Source organism: Branchiostoma lanceolatum, chromosome 17 (assembly GCF_035083965.1).
Source record: "Branchiostoma lanceolatum isolate klBraLanc5 chromosome 17, klBraLanc5.hap2, whole genome shotgun sequence".
Lineage (NCBI taxonomy): Eukaryota > Metazoa > Chordata > Leptocardii > Amphioxiformes > Branchiostomatidae > Branchiostoma > Branchiostoma lanceolatum.
The window spans coordinates 14943633-14965516 of record NC_089738.1 but is presented as its reverse complement, the minus strand read 5'-3'; the positions used below and the strand labels follow the sequence as shown (position 1 = coordinate 14965516).

The window sequence follows — 21884 nt, the reverse complement described above, 5'->3', positions numbered from 1 at the left end:
CAAGGACGAATGTGAGGCTTCAGCGTTGTAGAGGACAAGAACTGGATCTTCACCCAGTGGTTCAACACTGCCGGCTGGCGATTTTTAAAAGTATGACAGGCTAAAGAGCCTCAATCAATGGAGCGAACCCTAGCGTGATATTAATTCACTTAATTTTCCCGAAGGTAAAAATATTCTCACCGTTGATTGGTCAATTTATTTTACTCAAAGCTGATTGGTCAGAGGATTCCAAGTGATTAACACCGACAGCCAGGAATTTCTACAAGATGATTGGCCAAGTATTGATAAATATTGACTGATGATTGGTCAGTATAGAGGCGACAACTATCCAATGAAGGACCGACTTTTATCTACTGTTCGATCTTGCAAGGCAAGTTTTGATTGGTCGAATCAAAGCAGACCGAAGCGGGAAAGTCAGCATGGATGCAGTACCACCACTGATCAACTAGTGGCGCTGCAAGACCGTGCGGGCACCCCAGTTGTAACGAAGGGAGAGTTACTCCACCCTTGAACAACCAAAGGCTGTGGTGAGCCCGACCTAGGGCATGAACCTTCGCTGTGATCGGTATGGGAATTCGATATGAAATGTAGTTTGAATCAATTCGATTAGTCGATTGACAGACGACCTAGAATTCTGAAATGACAGCACGCTTTTTGACTGTCCTTGACTAGCATTTTTTTAGTAGCAAGGTGGTTTTACTTTTAGATGATTTCATGAGTATATGTCACATCAGCCAGCTATTGTGAAGATTCCGTGTTTATCAATGGGACGGTGCTGACAGACAGAAATGAGAACGGGACAGTTCCAGCTTTTTTTTCTGGCCGGGAACCACCTGACCAAGAAAGAAAGTCAAGTGCAAAGTTCCCCTTGTAGAAATGGTTCCGTCTATACAGGTGAATGATGGGTATTTGCAGTGACAAGGCGGCGGCGGATGGATATAAGAAAATAAAGTCTATCTACCAGCGATACGATAGAATGAGTTGATCTTAAACAGGTTACTTATTTAATTGATATAACTCTGAAGAATTTTAAAGATTGAACTTGAGAAATGACGCGGTTTTGTCGACTTTGATTTCAACGTCAGGCACTATTTTCTGTGGGAGTGTCCATCCGCGATTCTACTTCCGCCATGTTGTAGGGAAATGGTGGAAGTCGGCGGGAGGAAGCGACAATTTTCCTGCACATCGTCAGCTCTTTCACGGAAACCCCGGCATTGAGACAGCCCAGACCGGCAGAGGAAACGTCACAGGGATCCAGTAGACTGCTGTAGCCATCCTTCATCGCCTCTTGTTCCTGTGGATTTGCGAGGTAAGGCAGGAAACAGTTCGCGACCGCCGGTCGGCGATGTGTGGCTGTCTGCTACATGACATCATACTAACAATGATGCATATATTTGCCACCGACTATAATCAACCAGAAACCCCACCGTACCTTTGTGTCAAATGCTAATATTCTCTAGCCCGTTTAGGAAACATGGAGCTTCCTCATGGATATGTTAACCGCTTTCTTCCTTCATCTTCCGATGTTCTTTTTCCAAAGTGTCACACACCGTCATGATCATAATTTAGTTGACTTATCAATATCAGTGTCGTAGGACAACTCAAATATCATCTCATGTAACGAGAGACTTTCCCACACAACCTATTTATAGTTCATAAGCAAAATTGATATAAATAGACGGGTTTGGGCTCTGTTTTCCTCCACGCAACGCACAGTGACACCCCGGTTTGAAAACACAACGCTGGTCCATATTTTAGTTTCACTTTAGCAAAGACACGATATATCATGTACGTGAGGTTGGACGGTGTAGGTAAGGTATGATGTATAAACAACGTTACATGTGATAAGTCTAGCCCTGGGGCTGCAGACAAATTAAGGCTCAACTGTAGAATATTCAGAGTTTCCCCCCTGCCTGCTGTGAGGTTGGTGTTGGAGAATGAACCATGACTATTCATCACTTCCTGCATCATATTTCACACAGTGGTTCAACCATTCAGCTGTACTAAGGGCTACCTGTTAATTGTGATTGTCAATGTCATTACTGTTGCATGATAAAGTTTCAATGTTTGTCCTAGAATTGTTTCTATTTTGTTTGCCTTGGATGCTGATGGTAACTTGTCAATGTGTTACTCGTTAACATTTTTTCCAAGCTAGGTCACACACCACATTTCGCATAGTTCGGTTAGATCTCGTTATTCAATGTGTCATTGAAAATCATAAACTTTGAATACAGGGTTATGAAAATAAATCAAAATACATGTACGAGGTTGTGTACGGAGTCTTCCAGGGGTATAATATTACATCCCTATGTGCCATTTTATTGCCATAAACAGCTTAAGTTCATATATTGATGTATGATGTCATTCTGTAACGATTATACAGTATGTTGAACAGTTTCTTATGTATGCAGCAAGTGTTGGTAGCCTTATAAAAGCATGGACATATATGTAAAAATTGTTTAAATCATCGTTATGGTCTAATTTTGTTTTCATGCTTGGATGGAGTGAAATTCATGTGTGTCCATGTGCATGGAGGCGAGCAGAATTCATTGCTTGGGCATGACAATGGCCAGTCTGCCTGTGAGTTAATGAGACGGTAACGTCGGAATAATTGTCGTTATTTCTCGGTCGGATCCTTTGTGACTATGGAGTGTCCCCTCCCAGTCTGCGATATTAGATAAAATCAATGCCTGCTCATATGCTATGTATATATGCAGAAATCGGCGAGACAAAGAACGTAGGGCTCTATGGTTTTGGTTTGGATTGGTTCCTATTATTATTAAAATGAAAATAATTTGTCTTGTCTTCATCGTCCTTTCCCACTTCCAACCTCAAGATTTAGAAAAAAACATACAGTAAAATAATCATGATTATGAATTTCTAATATCAGGATAAGTTTCTGAATGTAAAATTTGATACTGATAAGAAATGTGGCAGTTCTTATTTTCTAAGTCATTAGGTTATTAACTTATTTCTACTGCCACCGGGTAACCCTATATGTCAACATGATAAAGGAACCACCACAATACCATTTTTGATATGACCTATTTAAGATCTGTGCGTGTCCAAGTGTACTTGTTACATTGACCACATGGTCTCTATGCAAAATAGGGACCTTCCCCATGACCCATGCAATGTTCCCCTGTACCGTTACGCATGTTCATAATGCTTAATGGTAAAAAGAGTGGTTGAGCAGGTTTCACTTGCACGACTCACTATTGAGATGATGTTGTGTGGCGTAAGGGCAGGGTGCTTGGCCCAGAACCCAGAGGTCCTGGGGTCGAATCCTGTCATGTCACCGATCTTGTCATGTCACCAGTCTTGTGCCCTTGGCCGGGGAAAAGGCAGTTTACACAATGTTCCTTACTCCACCCATGTGTAAAAATGGGTACCTGACTTTGGTTGGGGAGGTAAATGGCAGTGGAAGGAGAGGGTTGGACTCAGCCCTCCAATAATGTGCCCTAGGCACAGTGGATAACAACCCACTGCCCCTATGGCCTCAAAAAGGCAATGGGACTACCTTTACCTACAGTACAGATCTCGTTTAACTTCCCTTCCCACGCGGTTCACACGCGTTTAAATCGCGTTTCCACCGCGGTTCAAAAGCGGTTAAAACGCGTTTCCACCGCGGTTAAAAGCCGGTTCAAACGCGTTTCCACCGCGGTTAAAAGCCGGTTCAAACGCGTTCTAACCGCGGTTGAAAGTCGGGGCAATCGCGTCGCTGGCTATCTAATTAAAAATCTCGTGCGAACGGCATTGTCCGGTACACGCGTACACTCCATTCATATCAAACTTGATTGACGTCTGGCTTGGAAACCCTGCCGGGAGAAATAATTATCTTACAAACTCCCCTGCTCTCTTGGTTTCCGACAAGCGCCGGGCGGGGAGATCTCCTTGCCGCCATGCCAGCGCGTTGCTGTAGGCAGGCGCGGCAGTGCCAGTGGCGGTTGCTATGTGCTGATGGACAGAGCGGCGCTCTTTGATGTGCGCTGAGTTCGTGACATATCGTCACAGTTTGCCGCGGGAAAAAGACACAGGGAAAGCATTGGAATGGGATTTTTTTCTCGGTACTACTAAAAATTGGGGGAACATTTTGCGATCAGATTAAAGGCATTTCCAAGCACGAAACGTCAAGAAAATAAAGGAGGTAACGCGGCAAGACCGCGACGCTATTTTCACCCATCCACACGCTTCAACCCCAACGTGTTAATTAATAACAAGGCGCTGCACGCCGCGTTAGAAAATTATATATCGGCATCATAAAGATCATTGTTTACTTTACCCACTCGTACTACATGTACATGAATACGGTATGTCCCAACAGAATTGATTCTGTACAGAAGACTTGTTCACAATCGGCAATCCTGGTGTATTTTGTTGGGACGCTTTCGTCAAACAGCCGGAAGACTTGTGAATTTGCCTATCCTCGTTTCACGTTCGCTTATGCTCGTTGTCCGTCGTCAGCAAATGAGACTGTTTCGTGTGCTCACGAGGTATCACGACTTTCGTCGGCAAAGGTCGGTGACATATTTGCTTACGAGGAGGAAAGACGACAGGAATATTTATCGTGAAAAGTAACATGATTGTTGGGAAAACATCACGTAATAATAATATTCTATATGCCACTCAGTCGGTAGATAAAGTGTTGTTCAGAAAATTTTATTCCAGAAATAAAGTAAAATCGATGCTTTTGTAAATCTTCATATCAACATTAGTTTATCTAGATATTTCCAAACTCTACACAACACGGCACGGGAGATCATTTCTGCCCAGACTCTCAGGCGCGCCACTGCTGTCAAAATTGATTGATGATGTCTCTCTTTGTCGCCGGCCTGACATATGATCAGAGGCGGGCGGTGGACAGTGCGCGGGAAACTTGTGTAGCGAAGTTGTTCCAGAAGAATTCTCACACTGAAGGGTACACTTTAATATGAATCCGACCACAGACAGCAATGGTAGACGGGTTCGACACAAAACACCCAGTCTACGATCTTATTCTAACTGGCGATTGAAATGTGCTACCTAGGACTAGTAGGAGTTTTTTTCTAAACTTGCTTGGTGCTACGAAGTTTGGTCGAAACGCTAGGAAAAGACGTTATGTACACCTACGCGGGGAAGTGTGCCCGGTGGGCTACCACTTCTATATGATGACGTCTTTGGTTCTACTAGCTAAATTTCCCCGCTAAATTATTCCCTTTTGGTCAGAAGTCTGTTGGTGACGGGCAAACTTGCTCATTTTGAAAAATGATTAATTTTGTTTGTCCTTTTTTTTCCACACACAGGTAGAGCATGCTTCAGTGGCTTAAAGAGTCCAAGGACGAATGCTACCACTACCAGCCGTTTTGTTCTAAAGTGCGCGCACAAGCGTGTGTGTGTCCTGTTGACGATATTTTATTTACCCTAGATCTAACACAACGTTCGAATCTTTCGGTTTCTACTAACATGCGTTTTATGTATAAAACAAGGGATGAAGTTTGACTATAGTATGTGACATAGATTTCGCACTGCTCATAAAATCAGGTAAATCAATGATTATTTAACCTCCTTGATTACATATTCCGTGTTCGTTTCACTCTTTTTTTATCAGCGCAATTGCGCAAGAAAACCAATGCTTGAGGGGTGTGTTGAAGTAATTTTTTCTCACATTTATTACTTATCGTTCAAAATTTTACACGAGACTCCATCAGCCCAGACTTGTGGTAAAGCTTTTCCCAAACATTACGTTGAACTTGAAATACTAGTACAGTACATTCTATTTGAGTAAGTTTCTGTTCTGGAAATGTAAATCCCAGCGCTACTATCCCTGTAAATCTGCACGGTTTCAAATCAGTTTAGATTGGCAAATTAATGTTTAATTAGAATTACTATTGCAAAGCAGTGATAATTTGGATGGTGTGGTTTATTTTAGCCAAACTCACGGGGAAATTCTGGTTTTCCTCCTTTCCTCACGAAACAAACAAGCGATTGGAATACACATCTCAAAGTCTGTTCCTTTGCGATGTCACGTCGCAGAGTAAACAAAAGCATTGTCTAGACAGCTACAGGAGTACAAGCGTCACTGGTGGGTTCTAATGTTTCGCACTTCATGTGACGCGGCAAGACAGAACCATTTACGTTTGTAACAACCAAAAGTACATTCCCTATCACTAATCATCACCCTTACTTGAGCCTTTGGGCCTAACTCGTGTTGTATTTCAATCTTTGTTGCATAGTATTACTATAAGCCAGTGACTACTAGCAATGTATACAATTTTTCCCATTATTAGCGCCTGGTAACTTACCTTGTGTTATGTGTATGCATGCCGAAATTGACTGTCGGGGGCCAGAGGGATCCGGAAGAGCTTCCCACGGTGTCTTTCTTATGCCGAGACCTCTTCCCTATGAATTCCTTGTTCTGACGAAGTTTTGTCCTGGTTTGCGTTGCGTTTTAAACTTACCTTCTACTAACTCAAGCTGTCACGGTTCTGTTTGAATCACACATGTTGCGTCAGGACTTACCTTTCAATAAACGTTTGACACTTGAGGAACTAAATATGGTTTTAGTATTGGAAGAAATGGTATATAACGAATCTAATAATTCTGTACAAGGAGAAAAAGTATTTGCAACAACGACGTCTGCCGCTAAGACATGAATCAGACAGAAATAGTAGATTTTTAAACTCCTTTCTTTCACATCATTACGTCTTTCTCTTTCAATTTGGTAATACGAACTTTCTCATCATTCCCAAGCACATTGTTCTTTAGCCTGGATGTCAGACCCCCAAAATATCTATCGTGTGGAGATGTCAGAGTTTGGGGGTCTGGCATCCAGGCTAATTTTCACGAGAGTTTCAGTGTTGTGTTTGCGTTCAGTTTAACAGTCACACTGAATGTTTACCTTTCAAAAGTTGCGTATTTATTGAAGGTTGTGTTGGCGCTGGTACGTTGCATAACTAACAATACTTATACTACTTACCATTTCTAACATATGTTTTCACGTTACTACGACTGTTATGCGCTGTTGTTTACGAACAACACATTCATATACTACGTCACACGACTCATACAAAAGGTAAGTTAGTTATCGATCCTCTTTCGGCAGCCACTACATCTTGCCTGAGCCGACATCGTCTATTACAAATTTGGTAATACGGTAGGTGTCAGATATGAAAAAAAATCGCTATATTTTGAGACACGTCTGAAAACATTTCCGTATTCTCCGATCGTACAAAATGTAGATCTACGGACAAGAACAAGTAGGAAAGTGGGAAAACGCATCGTACGGGGTTCATGCAATTCATTATTTAGTCATATGTCAGATCGGCATGACTTTTATTCTCATTTTATTAATTACTAAAGAAACACAATTTTTACGGAATTCTGCATACGAGTTTTAAGGAATACATTAATTTCTCGTAATTCTGCACTCGAGTAAGTTTTACGGAATACATACGATCCATACTATTAGTAAAACTCTGTATAAATTCCGTAAAATTCGTATGCTATGAATTCCGTTAAATTTACGTATTCCGTATAATTCTTACGAACACTCCTGTGAGAATACGACCAGCGACATTGTCATTGTCGTCAAACACGAAGATGCCGACACGTATATGGCCAATCACTCCTAGAACTGTTTATGACACAAACGATATTATACCAACAATATATCATCACATGTCAAACATAAAGTGGGGGACAAAAATCCGTGCTGAATGTTGCAACAATCAACGCGGTCCTTCTTTGACACCATGCCATCAAAGAAGCTGCGCGTCGCTTCGCACATGTCAATCAAATTGACACAAGCGGCTCGATCGCCGAAACTGCAAATTCACAGGGTTCAAACTTCAATTCTTGCTAAAATTCACCAAGGGCACTATATATGTGTACTTGGCTTCACCAAGGAGGTTTCAATCTTGACGAAACCTCCGTGGTTTCAAGGAGTGAGCTCAGATTTCATTTTTCGCCAGGCGAGTTTTTTTTGACCAGCGATTGGATGAATCTAGGTCAAAATTTGCATACGCAGGTTACGCGGGTTTATTTTCTTATCCCGAAAGTACGCTGCGATATAGCGCGGCTCTCGCAAAAATCGTACACAGAAAAGAATACACTATGACTTATGTAATTCTTTTTGTGGCCAGATGCTTTCAAAATAGACACAGGACTAGTATTTCTCGCCCTGCCGCCTGGTGGTGTAACAATGGACGTAAATAATCTTACTATTATTACGTTGTTATTAGAAGTACATTCGTCTGCGATATGTCGTCGATTGTTTCAAATGTCAACGAATAGATAGTTCGCTAGATTTATGTGCAGATGATTTTAAGTGATTTTAAGAGCAAAGCCGTAAGCCTCCTTTGCAGGTCTTCTGCAGAAGATCTGGGCGGCGCCGGCGTTAATTTTGGGGGGCGCTGAATCGCGATTTTCAACATATTGCGACCGGGTTCTTTTGCTGAAGAGATTGTCTCAGGACTGATACATCTGCCAGTAAAAAACGAAAAACTTGAACTGTTTTCTTCAAAATAACTTTATTGTTGCAATGTACATGAATTTTCGCAAGTTGTGCGTTAGTGTCATTGAAGTTGAATGAAAAATGACAACGCTTACAGCGTCGAGAAGTGACAACCCTCGCGCGCTCCATGGCCTGCCATTTCTAACTGGAGTACTATAACGTTACACTCCGTAATAAGGAAGGCCGTCGGTATTACCAACCTCCTTGGTATTACACACTCCGTATAAGGAAGGCCGTCGGCCTTTCCGGCCGCGGACGTGTCTTGAAAACTTCAAAGGCCCGCCACACGCGTATGAGCTCCGCCCAGCTCCAACTTGCATGCATAATCACACGAGATAACACGCGCTTCACGACGCGTGTTACACGGCTTTCCACCGCGTTTGCACCGCGTTTCCACCGCGGTTCAACCGAGAATCCCCCGCGTTTCCACCGCGGTTCAACCGAGAATCCCCCGCGTTTCCACCGAGAATCCACCGCGGTTCCACCGCGTTTCCACCGCGTCTGGATGGGAAGTTAAACGAGATCTGTACTGTACCTTTACCCTTACTTACTACTGCATGCATGTGTAGTTAGGTTTGAGGGTCACGGGTTTGTGGAGGTCAAAGTACATGTGGATACCCAGTATTAGACAGTCACTGAGGTTCTCTTCTAAGAATCAATGGCAGAATCAGTGTTGAGTTCATCAAGGTTATCTAGAGAAGCCCAGAGTTCAAGTGGCCACCGCTGGACTGGTCGTACCTGTGGTATTTGTTTTACCATGGATCAATAACACTTGACATGGGAAAATAAATGTTGACCAATCCTCTACTGTCTGTAACGCCTACTCTTTCAATAAAATGATTCAGTTGTTTACATAGTGCATACCAAAGACTTTTTTTCGCTGCATTTTGATTTTTGTACCTTGACTACAAAGTGAAACATTTGCATGTGCCGGTAGATGTCTCATTAGGGGCTTCCTGCAGTTCATGACGCATCAACAGGCGGCGCTGTTTGACAACCTTGGCAGTGGAGTGTCTTGGCACTTGTCCTTGTGTTTGTTTGTACAAGCACACAAAATGTGCTTCAGTTACCAGCATATGTAGCAAGTTCTTGTTGACCTTGCCTTCCAGTGGCTTATAAAACATAACGACTGCTTGAGACCCCTTGGATTAAAGTTTAACCGCTTTTAACAATAACTCAGGGACGATTTGCGCCAGGCAGACTGGTTACTGTTGAATGGAAGTTTGACTCTTTTATAGTGACATCCTATGTACCTAGCCCAGTGACAGATCATTTACATGTGTACAGATCTAGACTGTATGGGGAAAAGTACTAGTACTGAAGTAATAGTTTGTGGATTCAACAGCTATACCAAGTACATTGTAGCATTGACTTGCACACGTAGGCGTTAGAAACATTTGTAGTTCACATCCTTGAAAGTAGTAGTAGTAAAGTAAGGAGTATCAGATCTAATGTTTTGTATGATGTTTATATATAGTATAATAGTTATAGCAGGCTATAGCAGGGAAGGAACAGTGGCTCGACTATCTGTAGAAACTTTTGTATTGTCAGGCCTATACAAATTGCAATTAACATTGCTGACAATGGGTAAAAGAGCAATTTAGAAAGTATGTGGACCCCTGGTTTTACCTGGTCCAGCTGAACTCCATCATGTAACAAGAGTTGTGCTCCATTTAATGGGGCAGGTCAGGTGATGCATCATCTATTTTGGAATGTTCCATCGTTCGAAATGTTCAGGGGGGAGAATAAGTTCTTAGTTTACCCATACTTTTTGGTTAAAGTGAATTATATCAATCATTGACATGTCACATGTCGAAATTCCAGAATGACAATGTCATACATGTCCATAGTTGTGAGAGAAATTTACTTTTTAACATTCGCATAGTGATATCTATAATGTTGTACAGAACACTCCCTCCCTGTATTGTTGAGCTGCTGGTTTGTTCCCAGTGGTCGGTGTGCTCGCAGGAAGTAGGTAGTCACGCTCGCAGTGCCCAGGACAGTGGGCAGTTGTCTGTTAGCGTTAGCATACCTGTCCTGGTGGTACTGAGGTGTTCTACAGGCATCATGGAGAAGGTAAGGTGGGGCGGGGGAGGTAGGAATACCTGGGGAAGGTAGGGCAAGAAGACAGTATGGTTTAACAGGGAAGGTTGCTGTCGGAGACATTTTACTGGGAGGTTGTACACTAGTACTGTTGTATACATGTTTGTATGTTTGTTGGTGTAAGGATGTGTGAATTAGTGTGTTTGTTTGTTTTTGTGAAGAAGGATAGAAGTATACGGTGATTACCAAACTGTACATGAGAAATAGAGAAGAAGTCATTCAACTAGGTGAAAAAATTTCATGCATCTTAATTATACCCTCAGGATATATTTTGCGAAAGGCCATGGGTAGTGCAGAGCTGTATGGAGGATACATGTTTTTGTTGTTTGATTTGGTAAATTTGGAGATATATTGGAGTTGATATCTGAACTATTGTGTTGAGATCCAATTGCAATTTTTGCGTAAAAAAATCAAATGAACGTCAGTAATTTCAGTTAGTGCAATTACATGTACTATAGAATCAACATACGTGTTTTAATAAAATCTTCTTCCTGTTCAAAAATTGACAGTGGTATTAGACTCTTAGATAAAGTTAAACATGCTTCTGCTTTGAATTGAAGACTACATGCAAATTTGTCAATTTTCCTTCCATGATTTATTGATATTTCAGCTGGGTTCCTGTCTGTTAGGACTGTATAATGTGATACAAAGCCTTTATCTTCACTAGACACTACTGTTTTTTTAAAAGTATGGAATGGTTCAATGAAAAGACAAACTATGGCCTCTCCTACCTGTACCTGTATCTGTATAGCAGGTATAACCGCCCGCCCAAGAACCCCCTGCAAGGACCCCATAAGTCCCAGTAAATCCTGAAAGGTCATGTACTAGATAAACAACAGGTAAGCTGAGTAGGTGAGAGAGAGAGAGACTGTCTTGTCACTGAGACCTGTTGTAAGGTCTTACTAACCTACACTACAGTACCAGGTCAGAAGTAGGAAATTACATGTACAACATATTCATCATCATCATCATCATATCGGGCGGCTTGCCCGGACTAAAGTTGCTCTCTCCCTCCAGGCGTCACGGTCTGCCATTAGTTGGTCTAGATCTTCAGACCTCACCCCTACATCCTTTTGGGAAATTGCAAAAGAGCCTTTCCCTTTAAGTTAACATGTATCAATTTTGTAACCTTTTACTTTTAGATTATAGTCGTTCATTTTGTTTTTATCAAATAAGCCTTTCCCACAAAGTGTACTACCTCCCCCTCATGATCTATATTGAAACAGTCCAATCATTCTGAGTAAACATCAAACAAAGTGTTTTTCTGAGTAAAAATTCTAAGCAGTTTCGATGAGGCGCCTCTTTGAATCCTCCCTACGATGTGTTTGTGTTGTGTGTAATTAGTATTCCTGAGATGTGGACTATAAAACCCTGCCTTAGAGGAATCGTTAGCCTTTAATATATCACACCACGTGTCCCGGGAGTGTACCTTGTTCCTGTAAGCCACCTGCGTTAGTTTCACAGAGGGCACAAGTGTGCTCCATCATTGCATGGGTTGCATTTATGAGGCCGGGCAACCATAATGCTATTGTTTTTATGGACATACACTTTCTACATAATACATGTATGTGTACTTGCCAATAGACTGCATTTTGTAAGCAGGACGTGGTAAAACTGCATTTGATACACTCTTGGCTATTGCGTAAGTCTATTACACTTCAAGTTCGACCAAAGAGAGAATTGGCTACAGCTACATTTTTGAATGTCAATGTCCTAAATTTTCGCTAAAATTATTGGAAAAGGAGCTGGAAGTACTTGTAACTCGTACTTTCAATGTTAATGTCAAATATTATAATTTGATAATAAATTTTAAGCAAGAGATGTTAAGATTAGTTAACTGATCTCATCGTGCAGGTTTTTGCACAGGACACGACAGTGCAGTACTTATGTTATATATGATGACCTTACTTGTCATATGGTAATGAGGATGGTACCATTATTGGTCAATTATGGGAAGGACAGGTTTGTTTGATGGATTACTCCTAATACTGCTCATATCAGAATCCTCCGGAGGACTGCATGGAGTACTGTTCAAATAATGGATTCAAGAAAGGCACTTATGGTTTGCATAAGGCCATTGAAGGCATGTACTTATGTGTGTGGTGTATTTACTCTTGTAAACTAGAGCTTTTCTAAATTGCTAGCGTTATGTTCAATGTCTGAAACAGCCTACCGCCAGACACACGTACGGCTCCGAATCTGACTTCCTTTAAGAGACTCTTGAAGTAACGGAAATGAACTAAACGAACGGACACGGACCATGAACCAGCTTTCGCCCTACTTTATGTTGTATGTTGTAGAAATTGTATATTGTTGTACCATAAATATGTAACGTTAATGATATATGTTGATAGAGTTATTAGGACTCAAATGACTGTGTATCTCTGTTATATTGTATCTGACCCTTACCTCTTCCCTCATGACCTCAATGAAAAGCGGCCTGCGTGCCGATTTGAGCTTATCATGAATAAACAAAGGTTCAAACAAACAAACAAACAAACAAACAAATGATCTGTTTGATTTTACATATTGATGATGACATGAAATAGTTAATCTTATTTTAGAGATTTTATTGCCCGAAACAATAATTCATGCTGATAAAGGAATTAGATTATGAAGATATCAAAGTTTCAATATCATAGTGTTTGATTGATGACTTAGTAGATTGGTACAAGTGACATGTATATATTATATAGGCAGTTATAATGAAGACTATTTTGAAACCTGTGTCTGGTCTTCATAATGCAGTGATCCACCTGGCAAGAATTCCCCTTATAGTGCTTGAAACTGCTTTAAAATGCTTTCAAGCTTGGCAAGCAAATCGTGGCAACATTTAAGCGATGACAAATGATAGATCTATCCCTGAGTAAATTACCACATTACTTCAGGAGACCCATTTCCCCCCACCAACGGAAATGAAAAAGCCCTTAGCTAGCTTGCTTATATCTCTATCCATTTTGTAGTGACCCAAAAGTGTCCATCATCACACTAAAGGGTGGTTTTACCCCACAGGAATACAAATGGTCACGTTTTGCTTCAAAAATCAATATGAATGGAGATGTTGAAATTCAAGGGGCGTTGCCAAGGTTGCGTACTTGGCAATATTTTATTGATGACGAAGCGATACTGGCTTTTTCAAATCACCATCTCCAAGAATGAAACAGAACCGGTTTATCAGGCTGTGATTTTATTACATGGTAGGAAATAATCTAAGAATACGGTATTGTAACTTTGTTTTATTTCTCAGGACTCTAATTTCATTTTCAAATTTGAAAATAGAAAATTTGCAACTTATCTTTGAGTTTGCAGTTGTATGTAATAATGATAGTATCACAATGTGAGACAAAGGGTCATGGTGTGACCAGTTCAACTTATAAACATCACAGAATTTAAAAAAATCACTGTGTGATATTGGCTGTGCCATGTAATGAAAAAGAGAACAATGCAAGACGTGACTAACACCCCCTGAACCTCATTGATTGTGGAGTTACCCTCAGGCTTGCCAAAATGTTCACTTGTAGTACGTACTCATGAATAGAAATTAGAATCAATTTATGGTAAATACAGATACTAAGTTGGAGTCATTGATGTATGTGCATATCATTAGTAAGAACACATTTGAAAATGACAAAATTTTTCCATCTATCCATTCTTGACTTAATGTGACTGCCAATAAGTTATACTTATACATGTAGTAGATAGTATGATTTGGAAATGGAGGAGGCCCCAGTACTAGTGTTATCAATATTTCATTTACATTGATTTTCTACAACCTGACTGAACATGGCCACAAATTGCAGTTTACCCTCATACCCATAAAACAAATATGTTCTAGTACAATGTATATCATTGACAAACAAGCCTATCTAGTCATACCGCTATTTCAATGAGCTTCTCAATTTTTCTTTGTAATGCTCTGCAACTGACACGGAATTTAGAGAAAATACCGCCGCCATCGAAGATCTGATATTTCCTTTATACTGGTATGATCAGCGGAAACATTGTAATCAAGATACACATTCTCTGTTATCTCATTGCAGAAGTGGTCGTAATGAAAGATGACAGACGCCTGCTGTTTAATAGATGGTTTACATGTACATCTTTATTTTCAACTAAAATGTTTGTCGGCAATGTGATAACTTGTGTGTCAGGCTTGCTATTTGTGTTAATCACAGTCATATTTTGACTAGTAAAATAATGGATGTTGATCCTAATATGTTGGAATATTGTTATAATTTTACATCAAACCTTGCTTCAATCCCTTGGGTAATTTTGTGGCAGCCTCTTTGCCTCATTTGCATACTTGCTCCTGATTGGCTGGAGATGAGATGACATAATCTCTTCTTTCCTGGCAGTCTGAGGTGCTGCTATATTTGGGAAGCCTCTGGGGCGGCTATATTTGTGTGATATCCTGAGACTGAAGGGAACTACGTCAGTGCCAGCATAGATGGCTTCATTTTTTCCTGCCGGCTGTGTGGTGTGGTAGTGTGAGAGATCCATACTGTCTGTTTCCACTCTATCTAGATTCTGGACCTTTTTATTGGCAGAGATCTTGTTTTTCTGGAGCATCAGTTACATCTGGAGTGTTTAAGATGGAGGTAGGTTTGATTGGAAATGTAGTTCTATCATCGAAACAGATCCATATCAAATACCCTGTGCTAATTTTCCTTTCCATGTTGTTAAATCTCTGTAAGCACGTATAGGGACATAGGGAAATGTGAAAAATTCTAAGCCAATGGTGGCTTGCTAACGTAGGTTATGAGATTGCCAGTATTTTTAGCCGAGGGTTCCTGTGTTCTAATTTCATTGATTTTCCCGTTGGAAGACATGTACATGTATGACTCATGCCTATCATCGCCAATGGAAGTGGAGAGGGGAGGGGGGTGTCTAGTTCTTAGGACATACAAATACCGGCTGTCCAGAAAGATGTGTGAAGTCTTTGTTGTGAGGCACGGCCGTGAGTGTCAAGATTAAGGCCTACAAATTGCAGCCATCGCTTTGAATGCCAGTCTTCCAAAATGGCTGGTACAAGACAGAGTTATGTAGGGAGTCCATGCAAGCTTGCTTGTCAATACCGTGCATCTATTTGACAGCAGTGTGGTATAGCAAAGGTGGGGAGGGGCCGGAAATACTGCACTATTTAATGGGTCGCTTTGAAGGATTCCTTACTTTCTGTCAATTTTGTAACCCCTTGAAATACTCTTCTGTTAAAAAAGTGCTTTGTTCAAGTAACATAGGAAAAAGGAGAAGTGTTTTTTAAAACCCTATACTAATTGGTAAACATGAATGTTTATTCAGTGATGTTGTTTTCCAGTAGAATAAACAATATTACTTTCACTTTGAAGTTTGAGGATGTTATACATGTTCCTTCTACAGACTATTGCTGGATTATATAGCATGTAAAATATATGTTCTGAATCACTGCTTTATAATGAACTGCAAATTTTGAATTTGATAGTGCGCAAGTATATATGAACATCACATTTTCCAGCCTTAAAGTAAACCAGAAATCATTGTTTAATTGGGTGATCATTGCACATAAATATGTATATGCAGTAATCACTCAGATAAGCAATTGCTTATAAAGGATTATGACGGCACGCTAATTGCTAGTGCAGAGTTTGGAGATGGGAGCTTGTCAGTAAGCAGGGAGTTAAAATATTTGCTCCTGGTTGGTATGTGTGGTGTTTGCAGGGTTTGCGATCATTTCCGCTCGTCTAAAGCAGTTTCCATGTGGTGTGTACTCTGGCCTTGGGCTGGGACATCAGTCAACAACATGGTAAAGATGCCTACTGGAAGCAGAAGTGCAGCTTATGAAACTTGCATTCATGTACTGAAAAGTCATATTACTTCTGCTTTATCTGACAGAAAAGCAAATAATTGACATTCCTGTTTGAACAACAAAGCTCTCATTAGAGATGGCAGACTTCAGCCCCTTACCCATACTGCTTTGTGGTCCTTCCAGTCCCACAGTCAAAAATAGAAACTAAAAAAAAATTCTAAGGATGCATGGTAATACTGTATTGTGTACGTACATGTATGTAAGTGTATATTGGGAATCATAAAAACAAAACACTAGAGTCCTTTGGGGCAAAGTAATAAAGAACTGTATGATTATACCTTGGCTTTGGACAATTTTGGAAATCTGAGAGGGACAATTTTTAGATTTGCATGTTTTTTGTAATTGGACATTCACAAAAGACTTTCAGACAAGTAAATGATGTTTTCAGCTGCATGTTGATCTTTTGGAACATGTGGACATGAGAGTGATGACAGTCTAGACTTGGATGTTATACCAGTCAATATTGCTGGAATTCCCATCTATTGACACTGTAAACATGATGATGTGTCCCACTCTGAATGAGCGACCTGTCACAGTTTGAACTACATGTAGAGTTCCATGATCTCATACCTTCACTAATTGTTGGGTGATGTATTAGTCTGCACCAATTTTATTTGTTGATTCTCAATTTTTTTATTCAGACAAAATTGAAACAACAGGGAAAAAAATCTAAAAAAGCAATATCTTCCCTTGTCATATTTTCTACAGGGACCTCCAGCTTACATGTATATCTGTGGTATAAAATGAAACAACAAGCTTTTCCCAATAATTTGTTCTTTACAGTTAATTCCAAGACCTAGCCACAAAAAGATAGTGACACATGTTAGTGAAAACATACCCTATTTGGTAATGGTAGAATTTAATTATGGTAGTCAGTGAAAGGTCTAGTAATATGACATACAGCAGTAAAAATCTGCACCCATTTTGCCAGATGGTACGTTGGGCCCTGGCAGTGATAATGACCTAGTAGTCCGCTGTGCACATGGCTTCAATCTGTATTCACAGAATTAGAATATATGAAGCCAAACTGGGAAGCCATATGTTGCTACGTTTCTGCATGTCCCATTGTAGGTAAGTACATGGCTGGAGTTAGAGCGCCCTGCACTAGGGAGGCAGAGAAAAAAAGTTTAAAAGGAGTGGTACAATCTCTGTCATTCTTGAGAAAGACAAATAAAGGCGAATGCCATATGTTGTTACATTTATGCATGTCCCATTGGATGTACTGTACTGTAGTACTACATGGCTGGTGTGCATGTGCACAGTATGTAGTACATGCACCTGTGCCTTGGTATCAGGCATGCATACGGAATAAGGACACACCCTATACAGGTCTGGAGGGAAGGGTGTTACACGTATGGGAAATCACTGACTAAGTATGGTAAAGAGTACGCATTTGATTGAATTTTACATTACAAGACCGCTGGCTGCTGTTACAGTAGTACATGTAGTTAATGCTGTACAGATGTAGATACAGCATGCAAGTGTAGAGCACAGTAACTAGTACTGTTATTAGGTTACATGTATGGCAATGTTTTCTATGGTCTTTGAATCTGATGTGTAGATGACATGCAATGAATAAGGAAGTTGAATACATGGAAACTTTGTATGCAGAAGAGAAGGTCAGTAGGAAGTGAGTCAGAGTCTGACACTTCAGATGACCAGCGCATGAATGTTAGATCACACAGTGGCAGTACTGTCCCTCTGTGTTTTATCAGATGACCAATACCCTGTCTCTGATTCAAAGACTCTGTGAGTGAGTCACTTGTAATGGAAAATAACCTATGAAATCATTTCCTCAGCCTTTCCTGGCATTAATTCTCATCTCAATCTTATCTAACTTTATTAGATGATACATTTTTTATGTTGATTACGGTCATAATAGTCATCATATAAAGGACACCAGTATATGTATATGATTTCCTGCCAAGTTTTGAAATATTTGTTTGAAAAACGTATTACAGAGACTGTACTACATGTAAGTCACAACCTTAAAATTTAGCATTCCCCTACTTAGAATTAGATGACTTTTTGGTACAAAGTTTGGTAAAAATGTATGAAGGAGAGGGTTTCAGAAATTTGAGGGAAAACTGGCAACATAAGCTCTATGAAAAAGCTGTTTGCATGCCATATGAGATGAGCTGTGACTGGACTGATGTGCCATGTAACTTTATTCATAAATTGTACAAATGTGCCTACATAATGTATCCCACTCTCCCGGGACTGAGAGTATGGTGGTTGGCAGGAATCTCTTGACCAGAGTAAACTGTAGGGGCAGGTTGTACAAACAACCCTGCATAACCAGCTGCTACATGTCTATTGAATGTACTGCTGGGTCACTGGCAAACCAAATAATGCCAGAAGGGTTTAAAGTAGCCTAAAGATTGAAATTTATCACAAAATTTAGTGGCCACTGTGGAAAATCTGTGTTTTTAAGGGTATGTTTCCCCAGCTGCTACATGTAAGGTACAGTTACAGTATTTCCTCAGCTGGCTATATGTTGATTTTAGGGTTAGAATGTTGCATCCCTGTCAAGGAAAATATCTCCAAGAAGTGAGCAAGGCCATTTTACGAAAACCTTTGTCCATACATCTTGTAAATTTTGTTCAGTATATATGCCTGGAATAGATTGGAAAAGTATTTGAACTTTAAACTGTCATCTAAATTAAGTTCCTTTTAGCCTTGTCCCAATACAGGTTATGCTGAAAATAACCCTGTCCTGACAACAACACTTTATGTTTGTTTACCAGGCTACCCCACCCCCCCTCTCTCTCTGTTTCTTTTCCTCTTTCTCTATCATTTGGGAAGCAGTAGTGCACATGCATAACTTTGTAACCTTTGAAATCCTTAAAATTGTTGTTTTGACATTTCTTCCATGCATATGTGTCAACACTTATGAAACTAAGAATTGACATTTTCGTTTACTCTGTCAGTGTCACCTTTTTTCCCTCAATGACCTTTCACCTGCTAGATTATGTCAACATCACTACACATGTGACCTGTAACTCCTCATAGCATGCTTTTAAAGGTTAAACTATCGGTAATGTCAATGTCATTGCTTTGATTGAAATCAGGACTGTCCCCAGCTTTAGATTTTTTCTGTTCCACTCTTCGTTTAGGAGCCCATGTTGTTGGTTTTTGTTGTTGAACTTTTGAAATCATTTCAAGCTTATGGAAATACATTTTTATCAGTTTCATGTCATGAAGTTTAGACTTTTAGCATGGACGGGGTGAAATTTTTGTCCATCCCAAGAACCAAATTTCCGTCCCTAGACGGAGGGACGTGTCCTGGAGACAGCGCTGATTGAAATACAAACACAAATTCTGACATTTTCTGTCTCATTTTCCAGCTCCTTTCCTCCCTGTGCGTGAATTGAGAATCCTGTCTATAGTTTCCACGTAGACCAGATTTTATCCATCCCATAGTGGTCTTCTCGGGCAGAGCTGACTCACAGTACAGAACATTTTTACAATTTCTGACATTTTCTGTCTCATTTTCCAGCTCCTTCCCTCCCTGTTTGTGATTCCCGATGGCCGACCAGCTGGATGTTGAAGACAAGCCGCCAGCCCCGCCCATGAGAATGACGAGTACGATGAAGTCCGACAGCCACAGCCCCGGCTCCAAGCCCCTGCCCAGCGCGCCGCAGGAGGAGAAGAAGAAGGCAGGGAAGTTCAAGTCCATTTTCCAGTCCTCAAATGACAAAGGTTGGTTGTCAGCTATTACTTTCATATTGCATGGTCATTTATACTGTTAGTGTTACAACTGTAGTACATTTATGTGAAAAGATGTAGTAAGCTAAGCTGAGGACTGTTAATTAGATTGTTGAGGGGTTTCATCAGGGAATGTTTTGTCAATAACAATGCATTTTATTTGCAAGTTACTGCCCGAGGGCTAATTGCAACATGAAACAATACTTATAAAACGTATACAGATTGCAAATTAACAATGGTGAGAAGTGAAACAAGTGACGAAGATAGTAAGAACTGCTACGGAATACAATCTACGCTTTTTGGGTTTGACTTCTTTTTTAGAAGTCCTGTCATTTATTGGTTTCCTATTACAAGGTCATGTATACTGTTACAACAACTGTGGTACATAATTTATGTGAAAAAATGTAGTGCTGAGCTGAGGACTGTTAAATTAGATTGTTGAGGGGATTTAAAGAAAATGAAATGATGTGTTAGATGATTTTCATAGAGGCTAGCTTTACTTGAAGAGAGCTTTTTAAGTTCAGTGAAGGTATTGTGTAAAAGGGGCCGCTGTCTTAAATTCTTTATTTTTGGGTTTTTCAGAAAGACTACTGTCAGGTAGGTGGCAGAGTTTTTCACAGAATGAGAAGCTGCCAGAGATTTGTACTAACATTTGTCATTACCAAAACCTTGTTAGCTAGAGACTGAGACCATGAATGTTTGTGTTGTTGCCTTCTAACAAATTATAGAAACTTTCATGTCACATTGTCTCGTCAGCCTCCACATTAACCTTGCAAGACAGCCTTGCTAACAACCATTGAAACTTTTAGTTAACATTTGATGATAACACTGAGCTTACACTGCATTGTTAGACACTTGAACTTACACGAACCACTCTTCTGCTTATGTCTTTCTGTGTTTAGTGTTTTATGATTTCTTGCTTTCCTGCTTTCTTTTTCCTTTGTCCACTCTCTGCTGTCCGTCCAGTTTTCCGTACCAACGCCTTTCCTTCTCTGACATTTCAGCTCGAGCCAGTATCATATACTTTGCCATCACCAGAGCCGGCGTAAAACGTAACAACACTCTTCCTTATTCTCCTTCTGTTTCTGTTTGCGCTGTCTGTCTCGCTTCTCTTAGCAGAGAACCGTAATGAGAACGCTGTGCTTCTTGTTTACTTAGATTTTTAAGTAAAGCTTAGAGTTTTACATGCACATACACGGACACATTGTAATGTTAATCTTTGATTTTTCAGGTCGACTCTTGTTTTAAAACTTTTGGCACATACGTTATGTTTTTGAGTGTTTTCTCCACAATGGATACACAATGAGAAACCATTTGGTAAACAACATAAACTTACCAGACTGTTGGAAACGTACACAACATTTTTGTCACAGCTGTCTCGAGAATAGCAAACATTTCACATTTAATTTAGATTTTTTGGTCTTCTTGTTTTCCAGCTTGTTATTATTCATGATTTGTTATTATCCATGATCTTGATATACATAATTTTCATTAACGCATCATGTTATTTGTGTCTTTCCTACAATGCCACAGCTATGAAGCAAGAAAGTTTTTCATTTGTGGATCAAGCACAGCATCCAGCTAACTTAATGTTTCTCTATTCCTCTGTTTAAGGTTCCAAAAAGAAGGACAAGGAGAGACCAGAGATCTCGTTACCGTCTGATTTTGAGCACACCGTACATGTAGGCTTTGATGCAGTCACCGGAGAGTTCACTGTGAGTATGGCTGGTGGTGATGTAA

General features: G+C 40.2%; 1 protein-coding gene across 17 annotated transcripts in view; it reads left to right on the top strand.

Annotated features, from left to right (window-relative positions):
• Window positions 1-1104: 1104 nt before the first annotated feature.
• Window positions 1105-21884, top strand: part of LOC136423227 (serine/threonine-protein kinase PAK 3-like) — a 39899-nt gene continuing 19119 nt past the window's right edge. For 2 of the 17 annotated variants that reach the window (XM_066411319.1, XM_066411315.1), the window contains exons 1-5: window positions 1105-1309; window positions 19936-20138; window positions 20727-20741; window positions 21149-21196; window positions 21759-21859. In XM_066411319.1, the coding sequence (XP_066267416.1) occupies window positions 19964-20138; window positions 20727-20741; window positions 21149-21196; window positions 21759-21859 (339 nt within the window). In that variant the 5' untranslated portion in view covers window positions 1105-1309; window positions 19936-19963. Of the gene's footprint in view, window positions 1310-10436; window positions 10568-14970; window positions 15193-19935; window positions 20139-20726; window positions 20742-21148; window positions 21197-21758; window positions 21860-21884 lie in introns of those variants that run through there. The other 15 variants (XM_066411318.1, XM_066411314.1, XM_066411320.1 and 12 more) reach the window with 9 other exon arrangements.